This window comes from Periplaneta americana, chromosome 9 (assembly GCF_040183065.1).
Source record: "Periplaneta americana isolate PAMFEO1 chromosome 9, P.americana_PAMFEO1_priV1, whole genome shotgun sequence".
NCBI classification, from domain to species: Eukaryota; Metazoa; Arthropoda; class Insecta; order Blattodea; family Blattidae; genus Periplaneta; species Periplaneta americana.
The window spans coordinates 111,095,527-111,121,620 of record NC_091125.1 but is presented as its reverse complement, the minus strand read 5'-3'; the positions used below and the strand labels follow the sequence as shown (position 1 = coordinate 111,121,620).

Sequence of the window (26,094 nt, the reverse complement as noted above, 5' to 3'; positions counted from 1 at the left end):
ACATATTCCGCGGCCGGCCGACTTCCTGCTTTCCCGACCGCAGCGTGGTAAGCCAGTTCTACAAAACATCCCAGCAGTTAGTTGCTTCTGAGAATTGCAGGAACGTGTGTGTGACTATTGCTTGTGTATTAAGCAATCGATTGAAATATGAAGTATACGGTTGTAATCTAGTTTCCTCGTTAAAATGAGAGCAATGTATATACGCACATGAGATTATCCCGTAAATATTACTATCTATCCATCTGCACGTAATGCAAATCGTGTATTAACTTTCTATAGTTACGCATGTATTGTGCACGCGTCTTTCCACTTTCATGTCAAAACACAACTGAATACAGTAACATGTTTTTAAATATTTTACAACCTCCATGGATTGCGAAAATTATGAACTCTTCCAAGTACTGTCTTCCTCCGACGAGTTTAGCACTGGGACCTGAGGTATTCCTGCCATCGGTGCGGGGGGGGGGGAGGGTTGCAGGTAGATTCTTTTGTTACTACAGCCAAGCTGAGCAGAGCGGAGTGGGAAGTATTAATCGTCCAACAACATGCAGTCTTCAGTTTGTAGTAGTGTGTGAATATTTCATACACATATTGTTTATCTAGGCCTATATGGTTTTGTTATTAATATATTAAATATATTGTTGCAATTTTTGCTCAAACACCTCCCTCATGTTAGCTATGTTAATATTATATGAATTACTCATATTAAATATTTCACCGTTACAAGTCATTTTTAAGGAAACATGCTGTGGAAAAGTTTTTGGTTTTATTCTATTGGAATTTTAGAATATGTGTGATTGGTATCGTGAAAAACAGTTTCCTATAATGTCATGCGAAAATCATTTGTTGGTGATATCTTAAAATACAAATCAAGTAGTTTTTACTTCTCAAGTGAGATCAGCAGTACAGTATATTTAAATTGATTACTTTACAAATTTAATTCAATTCTACTAATCACTAAATTGTATAGTATAATTCTCCTTTTCATTTATATTATTGTAGTTGCATTAAGATTTTTATTTTTATTTATTTTATTGTATTTGTATTTCTGGTGGTGTGATGGTCTTAACTTCACCTGAATAAACAAATAAATAAATAAATAAATAAATAAATAAATAATAAAATTTTTTACAATACTTTCCTTCTCTGAACACGGAAGTACGAATGGTTGTATCTCTATCTCGCGAAAAATACATTAGAAAACTAATAGGCATATGTTTTCAGTATGATTGCACTTCCTTCCAGGCTGCCGCTGTCACTGTCCCCTCCCACTCCAGTACCGCGCTAGACTAGTCAGAACCGCATTCTTCTCAGCACTAAACTCCTCAGAGGATGACAGTAGGTGATGTAGGTCCCTATATGTGGAGTCCCCTTGTGTATAGCAATGAAATCGTTCATTGTTGGGTTTATCGGATATGACGTAAAATATCCATGGCAACTGGAGTCGAATTTCAGTCTCACAAAATTCATTAATTTTCTTATTCGTGTATGTCGAATATAGACTTTGCACGTCAAGAAATATACAGGAAACGATAGAAATAATCTATTACAATTTAAACTGTAAAAAATAAAAAATGTTTAACATATTTGCTTCTTATTGTAGTCACGATTTTGTGATGATAATAATACAATTCTCTTACACACGTTTTCTATCTAGTTTCTATGCTGACGTTAGTCGATAAGGTAGAATCACTGTACATGAATAGACCATGTTTAACAGCACAAAACTCCTCACAAAAACAGGCCTCAGTCGGGATTCGAAAACGTGACTGAATCCCAGTGACTCCAGAAGAATGTTTTAGAACACAATATTCAAATGAAATATGTAAAATATTTCCAACCCCGGAATGGTGGGATATACGGCCAAAAATACTCTTCGCTGTTGAAATGGCACCATCCACTGTTGATGTGGTAATTCATTCCTTGCACCACCTCGTGTTCTCAGAGAGTTTACGCATCCTCGTGACAATGGTTAATTTGAAGCAACATGCAGCACCTGTCAACCAGCTTATCGGTTATGCGTCCATTCAGACAGGAAACATTCCCCTCCCAAATGAAAAGATAAAACTCTACGACTTGACGGCTCAACAACGGGGCATTTCCTCCATAATTTAAACACGAAACATTTAGTCCGATAGCCATAAAATTAAGCTGCATGGATTGGATACTTCAATTAAATTCATTAACGTCTGCCACCATTTTACACCAAACCTGTTCAGGCACGCCGGCTTGGCGCCCGGATGTGTTAACGCGTACAGGGAGGTTCGAAATCAACTTCCAATAATAAATTCTTGTAGCGTGTAAACTGGACGATGAATGAACCAACATGTACAAAAAAGAACTTCTTATTAAATGGATTTCCCCAGACTATTATGCAGAAAACATAGCAGAGAGAGAATAAGTTATCAATGTTAAAAGGTGACAGAAAACAAAACTGACACGATTGAAACAAAGTATTACATATGTGTGATCATATTTGGCGAACAAGAGAGGTGCTAATCCACTAATTCCCAGGAGTGTTAGAATGTATTTCTAGTAGCCTACAGTTAGGAAACAATAACTCATAGTGAAAGTGATATACTAAGCATTTTAATTCAAATTAATTATATAATAAGCTTTTCATTCAAATTCAACTGAATATAATAAATAAATTATCTAATGGATTGCTCTTTATAAATTCCTATTTATCATTTATATATATTTTACATGAATAAATTAGTAAATATTGGTTCGGACTTCACGCATAAGTGCCTCATAGAAGAAAAAACCATGCCACAAAAAATATAATAGAAAAAAATTATTAAAGGAAAGTTTTATAAATAATATACTCAAAGATTTCATTAATCTCATTAACATCTTCAATGTTATGCTCTAATAGTATACCCACGCTGGTAAAATTCAAATTATTAATATAAATATTCAAAATTATACACTGCATACTACCAGTCTTTAGCTATACTAAGATAAAGTTAGTTCTGTTTCAAAAAATTGCAAGGAGTATGCATACACAAGTGGCAAAAAGTAGATCAGTGATCAGTTATTTCCAGAAGGGAAAATCTGTCAAGAAAACAGCCGAAATCACCGAGAAAAGTCACGACCTCATCCGGATATTATCGAAAGTTATATAAAAGAAAACAAGCTCATTAGTATAGTAAGGAAAAGTTTCGTAACATTACAGCGAGGGACGAAGGATGTATTGCCAGATGAATCTCTGAAAATGCCAAATTAAGTGGGACAAATTGACCACAGAAATATTAGTAGTTGCATAATAATAATTTGTGCCGATACTGTTCGAATAGCAATATAAAACACAATTTACATGAAGAAGTGGTTAGAAAGAACCCCTACATCAACAGAAAAATTTAAACAAATCGAATTAAATTTTCAGAAAATAATTTACAAAATAATACTTAATTCTGCAGAAGAGTTTTGTTTGCTGATAAATGCAAATGGATGTAGTTTTGTGTGACGAAAACCTGGCGAAGAGCGTAAAAAAAAAAAAAAAAAAAACTCTCCGTCCAACTTCCAAGGCGATGTGTTGAGGATGACAAATCTGGTGTATGAGAAAGTTCAATTTATTGAATGTAATTTATAGTGAAGAAATAAGATTACTTAAAAATCTTTGTAGCCAATAGTGCAGAACAACATATCTAAATATATATATATATATATATATATATATATATATATATATATATATATATATATATATATATATTTTGAACAAGACAATGGCCCGAAAGATTCACTAAAAAGGTGATTCTACGACCCAAAAGCAATGAAACGCACAACTTAATCACTAAACTTAATATCATCGAAAATTATTAAATTGGAAAAAGAAATTCGAAAACACTCAATTTCTAAAGACTCGTTAGCTTTAAGAGAAGACTGAAAAAAAAAAATAGCACCGAACACACAAACACACACAAATGCTCTTTTTTTTTAAGAAGAATTAATTCCAACAGATCAAAAGAAGTTGTACCAAATAAGGGATTCGAAATAAGGTGCTAATGTGTATGTAGACCTACGGAAATATAAATGTCTAGCTTTCCTTGTTTAAATACAGAGTTGTATTATTTTCATTGTAACATACTTACTTATGTCTTTTAATGAACCCGAGGTTCATTGCCGCCTTCACATAAGCCCGCCATCGGTCCCAATCCTGAGCAAGATTAATCCAGTCTTTACCATCATATCCCACTTCCCTTAAATCTACTGTAACATTATTTTTTTAAATGCTAATTATCTCCTTATTACCTTGATTTCTAATTATATTTTATTCCACGGGTAAAATAAGTTCGCTCCATCAGTTATGAGACAAGGACTTTGAAATCTATTCGACATGAGACACAACAACACATTTTTAACAGTCGTTAAGTTTGTGATTTCTTTTCCCTAATGAACGAAAAACAAAATAAGAGATCCTATGTCATTACGAGAAGTTCTAGTTTCTTTTACAATTTTATGTACAGACCTGCAAACAAAATTTGGGCCACCAATTTTACAGAGTTCCAGATACAACGCAATACGCATGTGCAGTAAACAAGAGCGCCTAAATGTCTGCTACTTGTGGACAGTCTTGCGAAGCTTGTTGCCTACATAGAGGAGGAATGCTACCAAGACTCGCCCATTTTTATACCATGTGAGCAAATGCTGTGCGCTCCTGATACTTTGCAACGTTGACAGCAGAAGAGCACGTGTTGAAGATTAAGTCTAAAATGCCGGGATATTTTACATAAATTTCTTGTGTTCGTATGTGTAATATTTAGTGCACATGTGAACACTATTTCAAGATAAAAAAGCAAAAAGGCACTGGCTATCGTAAAACAAAACAGAATGACTTACTGTATGTTCACTGGCTAAGACAGTCTACTGTTACGGCGCATCCAGATTAGAGTGACATTTATTGGCACGGATATGCCTTCCTGACTGTTCAAAGAAGACAAGAAAACATAAAAAATGGCTGAAGACACGAAATCACCAAGAGTACACTTACTTACTTACTGGTTTTTAAGGAACCCGGAGGTTCATTGCCGCCCTCACATAAGCCCGCCATCGGTCCCTATCCTGAGCAAGATTAATCCAGTCTCTATCATCTATCCCACCTCCCTCAAACCCATTTTTATATGATCTTCCCATTTACGTCTCGGCCTCCCCAAAGGTCTTTTTCCCTCCGGCCTCCCAACTAACACTCTATATGCATTCCTGGATTCGCCCATACGTGCTACATGCCCTGCCCATCTCAAACGTCTGGATTTTATGTTCCTAATTACGTCAGGTGAAGAATACACTGCGTGCAGTTCTCCATTCTCCTGTACCTTCATCCCTCTTAGCCCCAAATATTTTCCTAAGCACCTTATTCTCAAACACCCTAAACCTATGTTCCTCTCTCAAAGTAAGAGTCCAAGTCACTAATAGTATGAGAGAACATAATATAAATGACATCCACGTGTCTATCGATGCCTACATTTTCCAGAAAGCAAGGTGCCATCTTTGAATCTCTCTACGTCTCAATGGCGTCGTGAATGTCTTATACGACACAGAACAGAGTCTTAGTTATCTATACACAGGTGTTGAAAGCTTTAATAACCTCAACTGCATGAAACTTCTCCATCAAGGGGAGTTATGTGCAATAAAAGATAATGCATGTTTAGCTCTACCATTCATTATACACCATATGCTTCAATTACGTATTTATTAATAAACATTTCGGATTAGAGAAAACATTGGAATAGCTCCGTCGATACACCGGCTGAACTCGGATTGAATGGGTGTAGGTTGGATCCCGGGCGAATGTATGCGATTTACTACGCCATTACTTCTAGAATTGTTTAGGAGCAACTCTACCCCTGCAAAATGAGTACCAAGCTCTTATCCCGGTGATAAAACGGCCGAAGCGTGAGAACCTCTTACATCCTATTGCCGAGGTTATGAAGGGCTCTCTACCTTCCTATTCCACCCCGAATTTTTATGGTGTATATGCGAGACATTTCGACATCAACAGAAGAATGGCTCAAGTTCTCCGCAATGTTGGCAACAACATAATTATCATCTTGTCTTCGGCACAGAATCTGTACCATTGTTGCTTCCAAGTTTGTTCTGAACTACAAATTATCCATTTTTCTCTGCTACAAACAAGTTGATTACAAAATTAAAACCGTTATATACTCTTGGGACCGCGTATATTGCCACACCATTATTAGTTGTACTTCACGAACTACATTATACGATATATTATTACTATACCTATAATTCCACGTATTGTGGGTCCCTACCACCACGGCATGGCGCGTCCTCAAGTTGCGGATAGAGGAGACGGCCTCCAGATATGCAGGGTAGCTGCGAATACATTGAATAAGCAGTCGTGGACAGCCGATAAGGGGTGGTCCTTCAGCTTGGGGGATGGACGAAGGGCTAACAACCCATCATCGTAAAATACAGCTTGTTACGAAACCACACAATAAGATCTTTGGGGAGGCCGAGACGTAGATGGGAGGTTAATATTAAAATGGATTTGAGGGAGGTGGAATATGATGAGACTGAATTAATCTTGCACAGGATAGGGACCGATGGCGGGCTTATGCTATGGCGGCAATGAACCTCCGGGTTCCTTAAAAGCCATAAGTTAGTAAATAAATAAGTATACCGATAATTAAATCCTCAAGAGAAGAGACAAGACCACTGATTGCTTTGTATACCCTCGACGAGGACAATTCTTCCATTCTGGAGAATTTAAGCTATCCATGCGATGTAGAAACGTTTGCCATTAAGACTCTCAAGTTCCATAGTCTTATAATTAATTCCTACACAAATGATACCTGCAATCAGAATATATTAAAATGACAATTTCAAGAATATAATTACTTTATATACACTCCGCCAAAGGAAATGGAATGATGCCCGCTGTAATCTCGGTAAGAAACTTCTCCACCTTTGAAAGATGTGGAGTAGGAGACCACCAGAAAATGAAACAGATGTAGAGAAAAACAAGGAGACACTTCTATTACGACAGCTGTATTGAAATATTGCATATTGACCATCCATATCCCCTTTTTGCAAATCCAAAGTATCCAATGAATATGACAATAGACAGGCAGGCTGCACACAAAATACAAAACAATTCACCCCGCTAACACACATGCTGAGCGGGCGAAATGCTTTAGGTCGTCGAACTTTACAGTGCCAGTACACTATACCAAACAAGTATCACGGGTATCCTACAGGCTACGTTAACAATGTATAAAATATAAAAGTAGGAGCAATGATGATGATGAAGATAATAATAAAGAATTATTATTATTATTATTATTATTATTATTATTATTATTATTATTATTGTAAGATATGTAAATTGCGCTAGTAAACTGTAATGGCCTAAAGAAGTAGAAATTATCTTCCATTTCTTCTGATATCAGTATGAATCATTATTCGAAACGTCAGATTTTATATTATTATTATTATTATTATTATTATTATTATTATTGTAAGATATGTAAATTGCGCTAGTAAACTGTAATGGCCTAAAAAGTAGAAATTATCTTCCATTTCTTTTGATATCAGTACGAACCAATATCTAAAACGTCAGATTTTTATAATATTATTATTAGACTATTATTATCATTATTATTATTATTATTATTATTATTATTATTATTATTGTAATATATGTAAATTGCGCTAGTAAACTGTAATGGCCTAAAAAAGTAGAACTTACCTTCCATTTCTTCTGAATCTGATATCAGTACGAACCAATATTCGAAACGTCAGATTTTTATATTATTATTATTATTATTATTATTATTATTATTATTATTATTATTATTATTGTAAGATACGTAAATTGCGCTAGTAAACTGTAATGGTCTAAAAAAGTATAAATTATCTTCCATTTCTTCTGATATCAGTACGAACCAATATTCGAAACGTCAGATTTTTATATTATTATTTGCTATAGGCCTATTTCTAGTTACGGAATATGTATTCTCTACCGGTACTTATAAAATGTTCCACACATCTTATCTGAAATTACTTTAGCCAAAATTAATTTGCAGTGTTTCATGACGCTGAGCAATTCCGGCGGAGAACGTTCTTTACTTTGCAGGTGTTGGAATAAGGGGTCCGATCTGAGAACGGGCCGAAGAAGAATGCGACCCTTCACTGCGCAGCCAATCCTCTTTCACGCATTACAATAGCAGATGGGCTTATACAAAGCTTTCAAACTACGGGATATGGTCAGGATCTTTTGTCTTCTCGTCAGCTGCTGGGGCACGTTTACTGGACGCCACCACAAGTCCCAAACTTCTTCAACACTGCTTTATAAAAATTTTACTATTCATCTGTTAAGTAAATGCTCATACAGCACAGAAGAGAATTCTCCCACGATGGTGTTTTATTTAAGCCACAAAAACTTCACGAAAGCATCTGCATTGCCATTAAATTTAATCACATGAACGCTCAAAGTATAAAATATTCATAACTTTTTTGTTCTTTAGCTAAAATACAACTTCCTACTAAAGAGATTACAAAGACTAGAAGTATTACCATAGAACACGGATTCGGATAAAATTTTGATAATGACAATCGGGTTACAGGAAGAGTATTTGTGTACCCATTGCGAAGGCACAATATCGGGCCCACTCTGACAATTAACTAAATGAATTTCCCTTTTTTAAAATGCTTTTGGTTATACTCGGAGGTCATATTTAAAACCCTTCGAAACACATCCACTTTAATGCTCGCCGACAACACAAAGATTTTTTTGGAATATGGTGGAATGATAACTGGGGAAAAAAAGTGAACGCTCCGAGAAAATCTCATTCATCATCGTCTTTGTCCACTACAAATTATATTGGAAACATCGTGATTTGAATCACTGTCTAAGCGTCCGCAGACATGCCCAGCCGGGACAACTCTAGCCTTCAAACGAGGTGCGACAGTAACGTAAAATATCTTTTATGCGTGCGCCTGCATGGTATTCTGAAATTCTACGTCATAGTTGCACCTCGTTTGAAAGCTAGATCTGCCCGGCTGGGCATGCTAAGACTTGGAAATTCGTTTGGCTAACGCTGCGTAAATCAACATGAACTGTGTGTTGCAATTTCAAATCTCATCTGAACCATATAAAATAAAGTAATAATGTAGTAACATTTATTTTTATGGTATCCTAAAGTTTTCACTTCCATTGTCACAAAACATGCTTTTTACTCTTTATCAAACTACAGTAGAGCATCGATTATCCGAATACCGATCAACCGAAAGCGTTCCAGTCGGCAAATTTGAATTTGCGAGCGCGCCATGTAGAAGTTTCGCTAGCGCTGTTTGCGAGATTTAGAGGCAAAAAAAAAAAAGCCTCACCTCTGAAGCAAAAAAAAAAAAGGTTTGGACTTCTTTTCTTAAACTGTAGGCCTACTTTAATGGCCGTTTTAAACTTGTCAAACTAGGCTAGTCAGTTTTCTGTATTATTTGTAAGACGTGTGATACAAAAGATATACTGTATGTACAGTTTTGTGTTTAATATCAGTGTTTCTTTGTTTCATACTGTTCCTATGACACTGGTACAATTTTTTTTTGTTTTCGTAAATAATCAGTTATCCGAAAAATCAGTTATCCGAACACACCCCGCCCACAATTGTTTCGGATAATCGATGCTCTACTGTATTGCCTTTACTACACGAAACAAAACTTGCAATGCTCCTAATCCTAAATCTCTATTCCAAGTACCTTCGACCAAATGTAAAGAAAATGATTTACAGACCTCACAGTAACTATACATACACCATTTATACCAAGGATTCGAACCCTGGAAAACAAAGAGTACTGGAGCGTTATACTAGAGCCGGAAAAAAAGAGAAGAATGAAGCTATTTATCTTTGCGCCATTCCAACCCATGTTCTCAAGAGCATTGTCGAAGGATTCCATCATAAATTACTCAAAAACACAGATTTAATACATAGAGTACACAGAACACAACCACACTCTAACTGTAAGGAATCTCAAATAAGTAGCGGCCAGAAACAAATTTGTCACTCATTATTGTTTATGTCCATGTCCATAGTACTTTGACGGAGAGGGGGAAAGTGCAAAAAGTGCTATGTAAGATCTGCCAATGTTCTTTTATCTGGACTACAACGACTAATTTACTTTTCTACTAGGAAATCAAGTAACAACATTAAACAAATTTCAAACCACTGATGTTCAAATGTTTTTATTAATGTGTCTCTTAGTGGACAATTGTGTAAGCCACGGTAAAACTACCTTACTAAACAACGAATCTAAACCTGCACAGTATAATACAGTCCCATTAGCTGAACTAATGAAGCTTCAGCAAAGGCTCCTGTTGTCAGAGCTACTAACTGATTGCAGGTAGTACCTAGATGACCAGTCGAGCAAATTCACACAATAGGTATGAACGCTAACGTATTCATCCCAGAACCAAAAACCAAGCAAAGTTATCTGTCCAGTGGTGCAAACATAACACTGATGAGCACCTGAAAAAGCCAACCCATTTTCACATTCGCTCTATGTTGCCACCAGTGGTGCAACGTGACGATGACACGAAGTCATCTGTACCCAAAGTTAACAGGGTATTTCGAAAAAAAAAATCACCACAATTTCACCTGAAATCCCCAAAATTCGAACCTGTTTCTCTGGCGTGTAAACTCGACGTAGCGTATCCTACACAAAATCAGATTCACTGTCCATATTGTGGAGAATAAAAACGGGAAGCCATAGAGGTGAAATGGGAACTACAGTACCCCAAAACAGCCGCGTCGTGAAAGCCCATTAACATGGACAAAAACCGGTTAAGATGGAGCAATGGCTGTGCTTTTGTGGCTGTGGGATTTAGTGACTTAACGTCAAAGAGAGTTCTATAAGAAAGAATATGTTAAATATAGTTTCTAAATCCATATGTACATTTCCGAGTTAAGGTTGTACAATACCTTTAACGTCGGCAATATCACATACTAACGTGTAAAAGGGCACAGAAATCAATAACTGAAATAGGTACAATTGATATTTACTAGTAACTCTAACACTGCGCACTCGAGCGCATTTCTCTCTTATTTTTATTGCTTTATTAAAGACCTTATAATATCAAATAGGTACCTAAAAAAAATACATACAGTATTTGCAACTGCTTTACTTCACCAAATCGATTAAAAATTCTGGGCAATAAAGAGTGACAATATTAAATACAATAAATGTCGGTTCTTTCACGTTTACTAGAGTTTGAAGTTCCAAAGCACAGGTCCTACCTAACCTATAACATAGAGATGGTCGTTCTTCTGCTGGGTTGACCAGACAATCATGAACAAGGGTCCTTCCTAGTGTCGCTCTACATCTTGGGTAAACGCTCTAACTTTGTACTACTCACTGGCGTAACAAGATCAATGAAGATTAAAAAAATGTATATATCCAAAGATAGATCGATAATAATAATAATAATAATAATAATAATAATAATAATAATAATAAATTGGAGAATGCTGCGTTTGTAGTGAAAGGCCTGCCCATGGGCAGAAGACTTATGAAATATAGTAATAATAATAATAATAATAATAATAATAATAATAATAATAATAAAGGTAAAGGTATCCCCGTAACATGCCATGAAGGCACTTGGGGGGGCATGGAGGTAGAGCCCCATGCTTTCCATGACCTCGGCACTAGAATGAGGTGGTGTGGTCGGCACCACGCTCTGACCGCCTTTTACCCCCGGGAAAGACCCGGTACTCAATTTTATAGGAGGCTGAGTGAACCTCGGGGCCGTTCTAAAAATAATAATAATAATAATAATAATAATAATAATAATAATAATAATAATAATAATGTAAATTCAATATGAACAGAACAGTACAATAATAAAAGAAAATCAAGGAAATGACGAACACATATACAAGGAATGAATGATACAAGGCCTTCAAAGAAAGTTATAAAATAATTAGCTGAACACTGGAAACAAGGGAGACCATGGAAATAAATTTTGACATACTAATTTTTAACGTATCAAAACTTCGTACTTTTACAATCAACGCCTAAAATACATCAAATCTGACACTGCAGACCTTCCGACACAGATGTTTAAATCATACCTATGGCCAAGATTACGAAACGAACTTTCAGATCTAATTCTGGAAAGAGGAACAGAAAGGAAATAGTGCTTTTGCACTATGCTACGACTAGTTTCTGATTTATTTTCTACAGCTGTGTCAATTCCCTTCGAAAGGATTTAGTTAAGCATTTTTTGTTTGGTTGATTAACGACAGTGTATAAACTACTAGTTTATTTAGCGTTGATGGAATTGACAGCATGATGAGACCGAGGATTTGCTATGGATTACCTGACATTCGCCTTAAAGTTGGAGAAAACCTTGGAAAAAACCGAGCTAGGTAATCATTCCATGTGGGAATCGAAACCACTCCTGAGCTACGCTGGTGGCTAAGAATCTCTCTTCCACTGGAACATTTTCGAAATCATGATTCAGTTTTAATCACTGGGATGTCTCCCTAAAATTAATCCAAGCACGTTCCGAACATTTTACGTGATGTGCAATGGATCACGCCGAAAAAAAAAAACATCTAGCCGGGATGACACCTGCCAGAACAAAACGACGAACGCTCACGCCGCAACAAGTCAATCTAATATCATTACAGATCACTGGCTCTTCGATATTTCATCCTTCCTTTCCCTGTTTAACACTAAAGAAAGTTGACGCGACCGTTAGAACCTATTGTGGAAAAGCAAGATCTGGGGATGAAGAAGATTGTAAAAGTCAATATGATTTTATCTTCGAGACTTCTTCAAACATTTATACGTCAACACTTCGTGGACAGACTGATACAGCTTGTCATGATATAAGGAAAATACTAAACACATTATTCTACAATAACAATTATACCTATAACAGATATAATATTTTTCCAAAATGTATCAGTTTCAATTCTCGGTTTTTAAGAAAGCCATGTGCAAAAATGATTTTCTCTCACAAATTAAAATTAAACCAAGCAGCTACCACAATTTACGAACGTTTCCTTACCAATTCCCTATATTTATTTATCCGACGCATTCGAAAGCATAGTTAAATTTAAAAAAAAAGAAAAAAAAAGATAAAAGAAAGAAAGAAAAGAAAAGAAAAAAATGCGCCGCTATAGAAAATTTTACTTCGGTCACGTGTTCGATTCTCTCCACTAAATAGAGTCACTTATTGAAGGAAGGTAGGGATGATCATGTAAAAAAGCATGTTTCCTTAAACATAATGACAATACTGAGATTAAAACTACTACAGTCCTTCAGAGCCCTTATTCCAAAATCAAGTAATTGTATATAAACATCTCTTACAACAGTAATAATAATAATAATAATAATAATAATAATAATAATAATAATAATAATAATAATAGTAAAGAAGCATCTTCTGTGGATCTCTGGAAAAAGAACTTAAGGAAGAAACTAGTGAAGTGCTTTGTATGGAGTGTGGCATTGTATGGCGCAGAAATATAGACATTATGTCGAAGTGAAAAGAAGTGAATAGAAGCATTTGAAATGGATATGGAGAAGAATGGAACGTATGAAGTGGACAGATAGAATAAGAAATGAAGCTGTGTTGGAAAGAGTGGGCGAAGAAAGAACGATGCTGAAACTGATGAGGAAGAATGGTGAACGGGAGAACAGTTTGGGGCAGAAGATGTCAAATGATAGACGAGTACACAAAGAAGAAGGCAGAAAATAGGAAATATTGGAGAAAGCTGGGTTTGAATTGAAAGATCTGCCCTTGGGCAGAACACTAAATGAATGAATGAATGAAATTAATAATAATAGTTTATTTGTTTAATATATTAAAGTGTTAGTCAAGAACTTCACCAAAGACACAAGCACAAGAAATACATAACAGGAAATAATTTAAGCATTTAGTCTTTAAAAATAGGCCTATATGTAATTTTATACTCAAGATATCCTTAATAAAGGTTCATTATTATAATTTATTCTTCTTCTTCTGCCTTCTCCAGTAGTGGGTTTTTTTTCTCCCGTTCCGAAACCAAAGGTCATAATAACAATAGTACAAATTTGTGGTTTTGACACATCTGAGTATCAGGAAAAAAGATTTAGAAATTCTGGCATAAAAAGTTCATGACGTCTCATGAAAATATTAGTTTAGTTTTCCTTTGAAAACACTGAAGAGGAAGTGAACATTTATAATATGACATTGAGAATACAATATTGTAACAGACTAAAATAATGATGACGATGATTATGTGCTCGATAGTGGATAAGCAAAGAATTTAAATTAAATTTAAATGTAATTCTTCATTAATATAGAGAATATCTGAGAAACTGTTTAATTTAGCATATTTATGACAGTATCACCTCGACAAGTAAGGCAAACGACACTATATTTCGCTGTTTCTTGCAACAACCAAAGCGAAATACTGATCAAGTATTAGAAAAGTGTTGTTTAGCCAATGTATACTCCGAAAAGGGACGTTCACTTGTTTTATCCAAATGTCCTCATGTAAACCCAAAGAAATGTTCTGGGGAATTCACAAAGGAACAAAACAAGAAGCTCACCAACACGGTAACACACAATTTGTAGAACACGTTGCCCAAGATATGCCTCATTACCCCTATAAAAAATCGCTGGAAGCGTTGGTCTGCGAAACGTTTACAGCGAGTGACGGAATTCTAATTATATTTCGGTGGCTTAATGGCACATCACTGTGTTCTGCGTAGTAGGCAAAAGCACAAATTTGCCATAACATATTCTCGTGACTAAAAGATAAAGAACGCACGAATCTGATTACGATTACCACAATTTCACAACTCCACATATTACTCTCATTGCACAACATATAGGCCTACATATTAATTAATTTCTACCGATTTTACTAACAACCGACAATTCTTAACAGCGGACACTTTTTAATTCCCCAATGGTAATCTTTATTGGGCAGTTTCACACAAGGTTCTGGTCTCTCTGGTATCGAAATAAAAAAGTACTTGATACGTTATACATTCCCTACACTTTTTATTTATCTATGAAAGACTCACCAATATTTATGAGTCAATTAGCGTAGGAAGTAGGAACATGAAATATATCAATCTGAAACCTCACGAGGAAACTATTACTGAGCTTACGTCGAAACCTACCTTCAGATCTCCACAGCACATAGACAAATATACTATAGAGTAGAATTAACTGCCCATATTAACTGTAAGGATATGGGAACTTACTTGAAATGTTGCATTCACAAACAAAGGCAGAGGGTGAAGAGGGTAGAGTTGAACTGTCACGTAAGCAAATCGCGCACTCAACGCACTGCGCCAGCTAAGTGAGTTCTATCTACTCAGGCCGGAGGTTACTCAACTTTTTTGGATACACTTTTATGCAAGGAAAGGAGCATCTTCTGCAGACCTCTGGAAAAAGAACTAAGGAAGAGACTAATGAAGTGCTTTGTGTGGAGTGTGGCATTGTATAGGGCAGAAACATAGATATTACGACGAAATAAAGAGGCTACACGCATTTGAAATGTGGACAAGGAGAAGAATGGACCGTGTGAAATGGACAGACAATAAAAAATTAAGCTGTACTGGAAAGGGTGGGCGAAGAAATAATAATGTGAAGCCGATCAGAAAGAGAAAAGGAAATTGGCAGGATCACTGATTAAGGAAAAAAGATCTACTAAAGAGTGCACTGGAAGGAATGGTGAACAGGAAAAAAGTTCGTGACAGAAGAAGATATCAGATGACAGACAACATTAAGATATGCAGATCGTATGCTGAGGCTAAGAGAAAGGCGGAAAATAGGGAAAACGCCAAATTTTACGTTTGCAGTTAAAGACAGACATTGAGCAGAACACTATGAATGAATCTTTTATCCAAGATTTAATTTCAGAACCTATAGTTAGCGTGAGCGGTCAATTTTTGAGGAATGACATCCATATAAGCTCATTAACATTTCCCAGTTAAAAATAAAGCTAATTGAGTTTGGCAAAATCGGTTCCAATGATTTCCCTCTAATTTTACACTGTATAGGCTTATCCAGAGAAGTATGCTTAAATACGGTGCTAGGAGTATCGTCATAGTACAACTGCGCATGTTGTTGTTGTTTTTTTTTTTTAGTGTTTATTTCCTTCCTTAGCCCAAGAGATCCGCAAGCGCCAGGATTGACGTACAAGCATACTTACACAATTTCCTGCTTATTGCGCTGGTTAATACTCAAAACAGAAAGGAATAGACTATGCAAGAAGCTGAGTTGTCTTAATGTCATAGCATGCAGCACTCTGTACAATCAATCTCTACACAATTCTTTAGAACAAAATGTTCGTAAAATGGCTTTGTCTGTTTCAAAGCCAACACACACTTCCAAATTATTTCATCTCGTTTAATTCAAAACTTTTGTAAACTTTCATTTTCAGAAGCCGCCGAATACGGTATATGCAACAGCTGCTTTAACGGTGAGAATTCAAATTCCATTCAGGGCCCTACGTGATGTCCTATGCTGTTTTAGATGGAGGAAAAGCATCGTGTTGACCTTACGCCACGTGTTCCACCATGTCACTCGAAAAAAGATATATACATAAAGCCCAAACTCCTTTAAACACTGCAAGCACCATGAAATAAGACACACCATAATTTGTGTTTTCCCTTAAATATGTTAGTGGATGGTCATAACGTGTATCGACAAAAGGTTCATTAACAACACGAAATGTATGCAAACAGAATGAGTTTCATAATAAATTCGTTTAAATACGTAATGTATTTACCGATATCAAAACTTACATAAGAAAGAGGATGACTCTCAAAACATTAGAATATCAAGATGAAGCGAACACACCTGCCCTCAAAGCCGAATGGACGTTCTTATGAATACTGGTTTCTGCGTAAGAGTAGACCATCTCACGACATCATTATCTAACAACCGTATTCACTATACAACGGAATTCGATGACCCTTCAAACGAAGAATACAAACAGTGGGCAATTAATGCTTCCTAAGCGATCTCTCCCCTAACAAGTTAATACCATGTAATAGTAAAATGAATCACAAGTCTGTTTACAAGAGGCATAAATTGGACTTTTCCATTGCTGGTAATGAAAAAGGAAGTCACAACTCTCCAAAGACTAGTTCTATAAAAATGGATTGAGAAGGAGTTTTAGGCTGGTATTACACTATCAAAGTTCTTTGATAAAGATATTTTATCAAAATATATGACAATGTAGGCCTAATGGATTTTCTTTTATAAAAGTTTCTTTGATAAAATGTAAGCCCATCTTATTAACTTTCATAAAAGATCTGCCTAGCTTGAAACCAATATGGTGGGGGCTATTCTGAGAGTTTTGGCAACCAGAAAATCCCGCTACAATCCGGAATTGAACCCAGGACCTCCCAGTCCACAGCCAGTTCTACCAACTGAGCTACTCGGCCGCTTTTAACGTAGAGAGAATATTAAAATTTGCGTTAATGGAGCAATAATGAAACGAAAATAAAATAATATATGTGAAAACCTTCCCCAGTGCTACTTTATCCACCACGCCTACAAACTTGTTGGTAATCTAACTCTTTCGTAAGAAACTATCGGGTTGCAGAACTAAGGCTCGGTCTTAGCTTGTTCACTAGTGGAAATATGTTTTCGAGTAGCGATGTTAATGAGTGGAAGTAATATGGTCTTTCAAAAGTAAGAGGTAAATTTAATTTTCTTTATTTTCTATAAAAAAATAACAATTCTGGCGCCGGCATATTACACAAGAAATGAGACTTTTTTGCCACAACTTCATCGTAGATGTTGTACGTGTCCATCAGTTTGTTTTTGTACTAGTCACAGTCTCTCTTTAATGCTGTATAGCCTACAGTAACTCTGAAGGTGCGTTCTGGAAAATCTGCCACAGTTTTTGTGATGGCGTCAAACTCATCAATAACCGTTGTAGGTTTGTTCATCAAGAACAGTCTTTCCTTCAAATTGCCCCACAACCAATAATCTGCTGGGTTAATATCTGGGGATCTTGCGGGACAAGTTACAGGAAATTGTCTACTGATAACACGACCACCAGGACAATCAGAAAGAAACAAACTCGCCATAGTGATGCGAAAAACCCCATTTCTTGTATAACAAGCCAGGATCAGAATGTTTAAGGTTGTGTAGAAAATGAAGAAAATATGAGCAAGTAAAGTTTACCTCTTACTTTGGAAAGCTCCGATTACGAATAGCTATAAAGAATTATCTACAAGAGAGTGAACGAATATTTTCTACTGCCTGCAACATGTGAGTGACAAATGAGACCAGCTCGTTCCCAAGAAGTTAATTTATTAGCACAGATTAACAAGATGGATAGCGACTGATATCACTGCACAGTGCACACCTGCAAACTCATTGAGACACATGAAAGCGACGTGGCACACTCGCTGTGGACCGTTGGCATACACAATTATCCATTCATAAAGCAACGCCATGTTCTGAACGATGAAGCACGTTCCAACTTGAAAATTCCACACGTCAGCAACGGCATCACTGCACAACGGACACTAGCGAGACCTTTGCACTGTTCCTTTCCTTGTTCGAAGCAAAACAGATGGAATCTGCTCCGAGTTGTGCATTACAGCAGAACTAACCACGTGTACACGACCGGCTTGATTCCACTGTAGTTTATTTTGAGACTGAAAGTAGGTTTCCTGCACGTCTGTAGGAAAGACATTCGGTCCAACCACAACACTCTTGACCCCCAGCCAATCTGACACACAACATGGCGAGGAAGAAGGGGTACTACATACAAAACGACAAACCTAGACCGCATGGCACCATTTAGCTGTTTTTTCATATGTTATACAATTTTAGGAGCTTAAAACCGAGATACAAAATGCCATTACTTGTTTTTCTACACATTTTATTCGATTATTTAACAAAACTGTGCCAAAAGCTGAGACATTTAGGAAAGATCACATTGACAGGATGGAATATCGTAGATGACCTAAACAAATGCTACATTACCGACTAGCTGGTAAATGCTCACAGGGACGTCCCTTGAAGCGATGGTATGAATCTAGATCACTAGGTTCAATGTTTGCCAGGATGATGACAAGGAATTATTAATCACATTTGTAGCTCTTTCTTTTTATTAGAATCACTGTTTCAACTGTGAATCACAAGGTATAAAAGAGAGAGTGCTTATTTACCGCACCAAGTGCTCGGCTTCTTCTCATTAAGGACAGTCCCTTGTTATCTCATGTAAAATAATGGTAAAAATAGTCTGTCAAGTAGTCATAAATATAATACTATTTATCAGAGTTGTTTCATTTTTTTTTAGTTATGTGTGTATACACATTACGTTTTAAATATAAAAAGAATGGTACTCTAGAGTAAATCTTTCACCTTCAAATATATATTTTTTAATTGAAACATTTTTTTAATATGTATGATGAGAACTTTCTTGTGTTAAATATTATTAACGTACCTTGTTAACATGTTAACAAATACAACCACATAGGCGTATACAAACTCAAATGTAACACCTGCAACAACTTCTACATAGGACAGACAGGCAGATCATTTCAAACACGTTACAAAGAACACATCACAGCCATAATAAAATTACAAAACACCTCCACATATGCAGAACACATCACAAATGCCAACCACACCTACAGAGACATCAGCACATACATGAAAATACTGCACATCCAACCAAAAAGCCAGAAACTCAACACACTAGAACAATATGAAATATACAGACACACGAAAACACACCCCAACGATATTCTCAACACACAACTCAATTTCAAAACACATACACTCTTTGACTTTACACTTCGAACACACCCACACAGGAAACAAGAGGAGACAAGACCAACAACGACCAGTTCCGAAGATGACCGAAAATAGGTCGAAACATGTTAACAAGGTACGTTAATAATATTTAACACAAGAAAGTTCTCATCATACATATTCCGAAGTGATACAGTGTTAAAAGTTGTGTAATCAAGATGTATAATTTTTTTTTTATATAAATTTACTACATGCCTGTATTAAGGCACACTCTATTCACTTATTATAGTACGCATTGATTTAAAATTTTAGCCACTTGCTGCTAATAGATACTAAAACACATCTACCAAAATTCATAATATATGAGTATCTGCAATATTATGGACATAGGGCTTACATCAATCATCACCGTCAAAAATGTAAGTGGCTAAAATTTTAATTCAATGTGTGCTATAATAAGTGAATAGAGAGTACCTAATCACAGGTATGTAGTGAATTTATAAAAAAAAAATATGTTTAAGTTCAACAATTATTTTAAGGTGAAAGATTTATTCTAGAGTAACCATTATTTTTTGTATTTTAAAGCTTAAAGTGTATACTCACACCACTAAAAAAAAAAGAAAGAGTTTTGATAAATAGTATTATACCTATACTTGAAGATAGGCTATTTTACCGTTATTTTGCATGCGATAACAAGGAAGTCCCCTTAATCAGCACTGTACATTAAATGTGCAACAATTACAGCGTAAAAATCTGCTTTCAATCTAAAATGTATATCTTCTACATTTCGTGGCTGTTTATACGTCAGTTATCCCATAATTTCAATTTTAGCATTAAAATCGCTAAAGTTGTATCGTAGCTTAATTATTACGAGAAATAAAAACGGCAAGTTATATTATTATTATTATTATTATTATTATTATTATTATTATTATTTGCATAACCATTGGAGGTTACTGCTAAGTAATATGTTTGTTCAGATTGTGAACCAGAGGGGTAAACGAATGCAGTGTTGACACATTGAGAACTTCGGACTTTTCGCGCGAAATGTCATCTGCTAGAAATAAATAGGCAACATGTTCTCGAAGGCAATGGAGCAAATCTTATTCTGCCAGACCACAAAGTTAAACGTTGATTTGTGGGCCAGCTATCTGTTTGTGTGCCGCTAAACTCTTACAGTTATTCCTGTTAAATTAGCTATACTAAATGCACTGTGAACAAACTTTTGAATCTTGGAGCCACTATGTGGCAACAGAGTCTCGTTTGTGGGCGATAACCTGTAGCTTCCGGTTCAGTATTTTCAGAAAGCAGTCTCACGAATAAATCTCGAAAAGTGACGAAATGCTAGCACTACCTATAATGGTCTATCGTCCAAAGTAGGTTTGAGAACCACAGTAGCACAGTCTAGTATATACAGTCACGAAGTTTGAGTTGTGAGGGTGCTAGGAACAATAGACTGTGCCGGTACTATTTCGCATTGTCTGTAATGAGGCGATATTAGCGATCCTAGTGGTTAGCATCTATGGATGCATATTTTCTACATATTGAGCTTCGTGACTGTATATACTAGACTGTGATAGTAGTTTTCTTCAACAAAAAGTAAAGATTGAAACTTGATGGCATGCAATGCGGAAGATTAAGTTAATTTTAGAGCGAAAAATAATGACATGAGAATATGAATGCGTACAACAGCTATACTAACAAGAAGCAACTAAATTAACCCTACTAGGCTAAATTTATAATAAAATGAGAAATTATAGGCATATACAGCAGTATATGCATGAGAATAAAATGTTCCAAGTCCTTGTATGCTAGAAAGAGAGATAACGCACGCATACAAATTACGTAACAATACATAATCAAGCTACAACACCCAACCCGTCTGGCAGGTATTCAAAACGAATCATTTACTCACACCGGTCCATTTCATTATCACCCAGTCGTACCTCCACATAAATCACCATATTGCACCGTGCGGCGGCGTGCCGGCGTCTTCCCCTTCATTCAGAGTCCCGTTACACTCCTTGCTACTGAATCTGTTAGCCTAAATATTAGGGAACAAAGCACACATTGCTCACAGAACTTTAATAAACACAGCGACGGCTGCAGCCTGATGCCTCCCTCACAGCGTGTCTCTCAACTGCAGCTTTTATCCCGACATGTGATCCGTCAATATGAAATGGTTGCCATGGGAATAACTGGAGTAGCATTCTTGGTTCATACATAGGCTATGTGGTAATCTAAACACCTGTCGGCCATCAGCGTGGTCTAGGGGTAGCGAGACTCGTACTCCTAGAGAGTGAGTTCGAATCCACTTCGACAGGTTATCCAGTTGCATTTTCTCCAACTATAAGGCGAATATCATGATAGGTCCTCAAACTCATCCTCGCCAAAATCCTGTCCTATCTTCACTAGGGAAGGGAAGTTCATGCTCTAAAAACGTGAACAATATGTAGGCCTATGCATTTATGCCGTAAAAATAGATAAATATGCTACAAAATATGCATTATCAGTCTGAGATTATTTTAACACAATAAGGTATAGGCAACTTACGTTTGGTCTATGGATTTTGAAGTTCTTGCCTCATTGCTGAATGCTCCATTTATGCTGTTACCATTCACAACTAAGCAGTGACGTATGTTTTCTGTTGTCATTCTTCGCCTGTTGTCTCTCAGCATAGCTTTGTAGCGCAAAAAACTTCGTTCTACATCACCAAAAGTAAGAGGGGCTTGTACAAAAGCTGTGAGTTGTTCTATAGAAAATTTTGTTGGTTTTTGGGGTGTTTTTCTTTCGAGAATATCTTGAATTTCTTTAAGTTGATAATAGCCAGGGTTTTTGGAAAGAACATTTGCTGTTTTCTAGTTCACTTTATCTCCTACATTTTCTGGAACTGATGTTAAACTGGATATTGTTCTATCGAAATCTGCTAAGACTGCAGTAAAGCAATACCAATTGCTAACTTGAGAGGCTCCCTATGAGGGCGTCATCGTTACGTTCAAAATTCATAAACATAAATTAGTCGTGTTTACGAGATTACACACTTTTAAAAGTGAGGGAAAGACACACATACATAGCAGTTTCCCTGCATAAATGTTATAATATGATGCTTTATAAACAAAGGCAAAATAAAAGTATTCAGAAATTTGTATTATTATTTTAATACACTTTAAACAAGGGAATATATGAAAAAAGAAAGCGACAAAGAAGGGTAAGTAAAATAGAAAAAGAAGCAACAAAATACAGTAGAGTTTAATTTATTTGAAGTAATAAGAACTGAAGGTTCTGAAGCCGCTCTGGAAGTTGTTGCGAACTGTCACTTGCCTCCGCCCGGGATAGAGTCCACGCCCTCTCGTCCGCCGACCAGGCGCTACACCGTTTGCGCAAGCTCAACATCATACAACACGACATGAAAGTCATTTTGTCTTGAAAACAGGGTAATAATACCCACATCTCTTTCTTTCCGAAAGAGAGAATGAAAGAGAAAGGCAATGGAGGCAACAGAAGGAAAACACGTTAACAGAAAAAGGGCAGTAAATGTGAAAGTAAATTAAATAAAGCAGCACATGAAGAAAGAGCAAAATAATAGAGGGCAAAAATACTCGAAAATAAAACATTTGGAGAGGCAAATCAAGAACATTTCAGTCTTTTGACATTATTACAGAGCTGATCTTCAAAAAGTTCATCTTTCCGCACACAGTTCCGATACTTCACTTGTGAACAATAAAACTATGCCACAAATCTTCAATGAAAGCAACAACGCGAAGAGTCTTATGATGATGCGGGCTGGGTGAAGATGAATTTACGAGACGCTTGCCGTCATCAGCAGTAAGCTGTAAAGCATGAGCTTCAATTTACTTAACTCAAACGTCTACAAACCCAGCAGCACATACGTGAAGATGAATTTCAAAATATCGGTAGTTACATATCTGACTAAATGTGCAGTTCATCCACTCTCAAACTTCGGACTCAAATTCTGAGGAATTGCGTTCTATGTGATTGATAAAAATTGTGTTCCAATATGTATATATTGGGTGGGAGTGAAAGGGACGATAGGGTGCACGTAAATCAATATATAAAACCTATATTACGTTTTGTGATTAAATGCACGGTTAATTAGAAAATTAAGTTTGAAGTTTGAGCAGTCCGGCAACATCGTCGGTAATACACTCTATTCGTGATACAGATTAAGATGTCAACGAACTCGGTGAGCCTCCGTACGTAACCTGCATTCTGTCGAGACGTTGCCACTCTTTCGTTTCGTGCAATGGTTTGAATTCAGAGGTTTTTAAAATTAAATTTACACGAAAACAGTTCACGCCAGTGAAATACACCAGAGGGATAATTATTCTTTTAGATTTCCTATCGAAATGGACAAAAATCACGATCCTACTCGCAACAGTTACCCAAAAAGAGAAAAAGAAACTATGATCCTTCCACAAATATATTATTATAGTTTTTTTGTTACATATAACATGTCGCTCTGGAAATCTGCAAGGCTACTTCTACCCTGTATATTTTAGTTTACATCCCTTCTTCATCTTCACTATCATCGATACCCTTAAGACAGGAATCTTCTAAGTCCTACACCGGTCAGTGAAACCTGTAGCAGCCATGATTGCAAACGATCTCTTTCTCCCCTCTTTCAGTTCAGCTGAGTACTGACAATGAGTGTCACGTGCAGCTGCCTCCAGGACAAGTGTCGGCAGATAAGAAAAGAAGACAAAGTTTTATTTTGTCCCTACAAGCTGCAGTTGTAGTTTTGTTTTTGGTGTTATTATTAATCAGTTATTAGTACATCAATTATTAAATAACCATACTTATTTTATATCCCTCTGATTGAGGTTCTGGCCGATATGTACTGTACATCTATTATCACGCAGTACATCTCACTTCACGATATATGTCAGAGGAAGAACAATTGTTTGTATGCATCTGAAGTCTGATTAGTGTACATGTAGCTAATCGGCGATATATGCAATGGAAGGGAAAAGGGACTGGTCACCCTACCCCATTATCTCATGGACTAGTTGCCTCATAAGTGGTGTCTTGTTGGAATCACTTGTGAGGTTCAGACCCGTCTTCGTACAGTTGACTAAACAACAACTTATTTTATTCCTAGTGTTAATATATGTTGAAATCAAAGCTGAGTGGTAAAACCAGGTGTCAAATTCGAAACGAAACTGTGACACCAATAGTATAAAACGACTTTTTAAAAATGTAATACAGTCCAGAGTGGCAGCGTCACCAGTGTCTACAAAAGTGTACAAGAGATTCTCTAAGTGAATGGAAGAAACATGGAACTGAAAAAAAAACATAGTTCGATACCTCTGGAAAGAAACGCGACATCCAAACTTACTTATGACAAGATCTTATCCTCCCCATTCCCTTACGGTGCCTTCCTTAGATAGTATCGTAAATTCAAGCATCTTCTTATACAGATGCGGAAATAATATTTGGAGCTCCCTTACTGTTATGTTTCGCTTACAACACACTGCGCATGTGCAGTAAACAAGAGCCCCTGTACATATGCTACTTGTGGACAGTCGTGTGAAATTGTTGCTTACATACAGGTGGACTCCCATGAAGTAGTAAACTTTTTGTTCAATTTAGCGCCTCATAATCAACACTTTGTTCTCGAAAGCAGTTTGGGCCACACGTTAAGGAACCGATGATTTACAGAATAATTATTTATAAATAGTGTCAATGCCTGACTCAATATTAAAAGAGGATTCTTAATTTTATATGGCGAAATATGAAAAAAATTATTAGTCAAAGAATCATTTCCACTTTATCTGACTTACAGTACCTGCGCATGATTTAATGGATACGAGAATGCTCGATTTATAGTATGATGTATAAATTCTGAGGGCACCTTCCGAATTTTTAACAGTAATTTATTTCCATATTATTGATGTATTTCTTTTGTTTCTCTCAATCTGTTATCAGCGCAAATGAAAGTGGATGGCAAGATAAGAAGAAACCTCTACCTACCAAGCGCAGGAGACCGACCAGAAGACGGAACACCTCTTTACCAGGCGAAGATAATGTACTAAGGGTTCAAAATTTATGGAATCATGGCACGAAAAACGAGTGCACCCACATGACATTTGTTCCAATACAGTCTATGCTTAGGCCAACTATTAAATGCACATGGACTCGTGAAGATTTCAAACCGGGTCTCCGACTCTCCGGCATGGAAAGTTGGCACTTTAGCCAATAGTGAAGGTGTAAGTGTGCAATGAGAAATTTACTATTACTCAAAATTATAACACGTTATGTTGTAACAAATTGAGGAAAACTGATTTTTATGTTGCGAAGGACAATGAAATGTTCAGAATATA

At 36.3% G+C, this 26,094-nt stretch overlaps 1 protein-coding gene across 10 annotated transcripts in view; it reads right to left on the bottom strand.

Moving 5' to 3' along the window:
- The window catches only part of LOC138706386 (nuclear receptor coactivator 2-like), a 613,007-nt gene that overhangs the window by 142,889 nt on the left and 444,024 nt on the right, over positions 1 to 26,094 (bottom strand). For 7 of the 10 annotated variants that reach the window (XM_069835607.1, XM_069835612.1, XM_069835615.1 and 4 more), the window contains exon 2: positions 22,307 to 22,457. The exons of the other annotated variants lie outside the window; for them this stretch is intronic. In XM_069835607.1, coding sequence (XP_069691708.1) covers positions 22,307 to 22,457 — 151 coding nt within the window. The remainder of the gene's footprint in view (positions 1 to 22,306; positions 22,458 to 26,094) is intronic. 10 annotated transcript variants of the gene reach the window in all.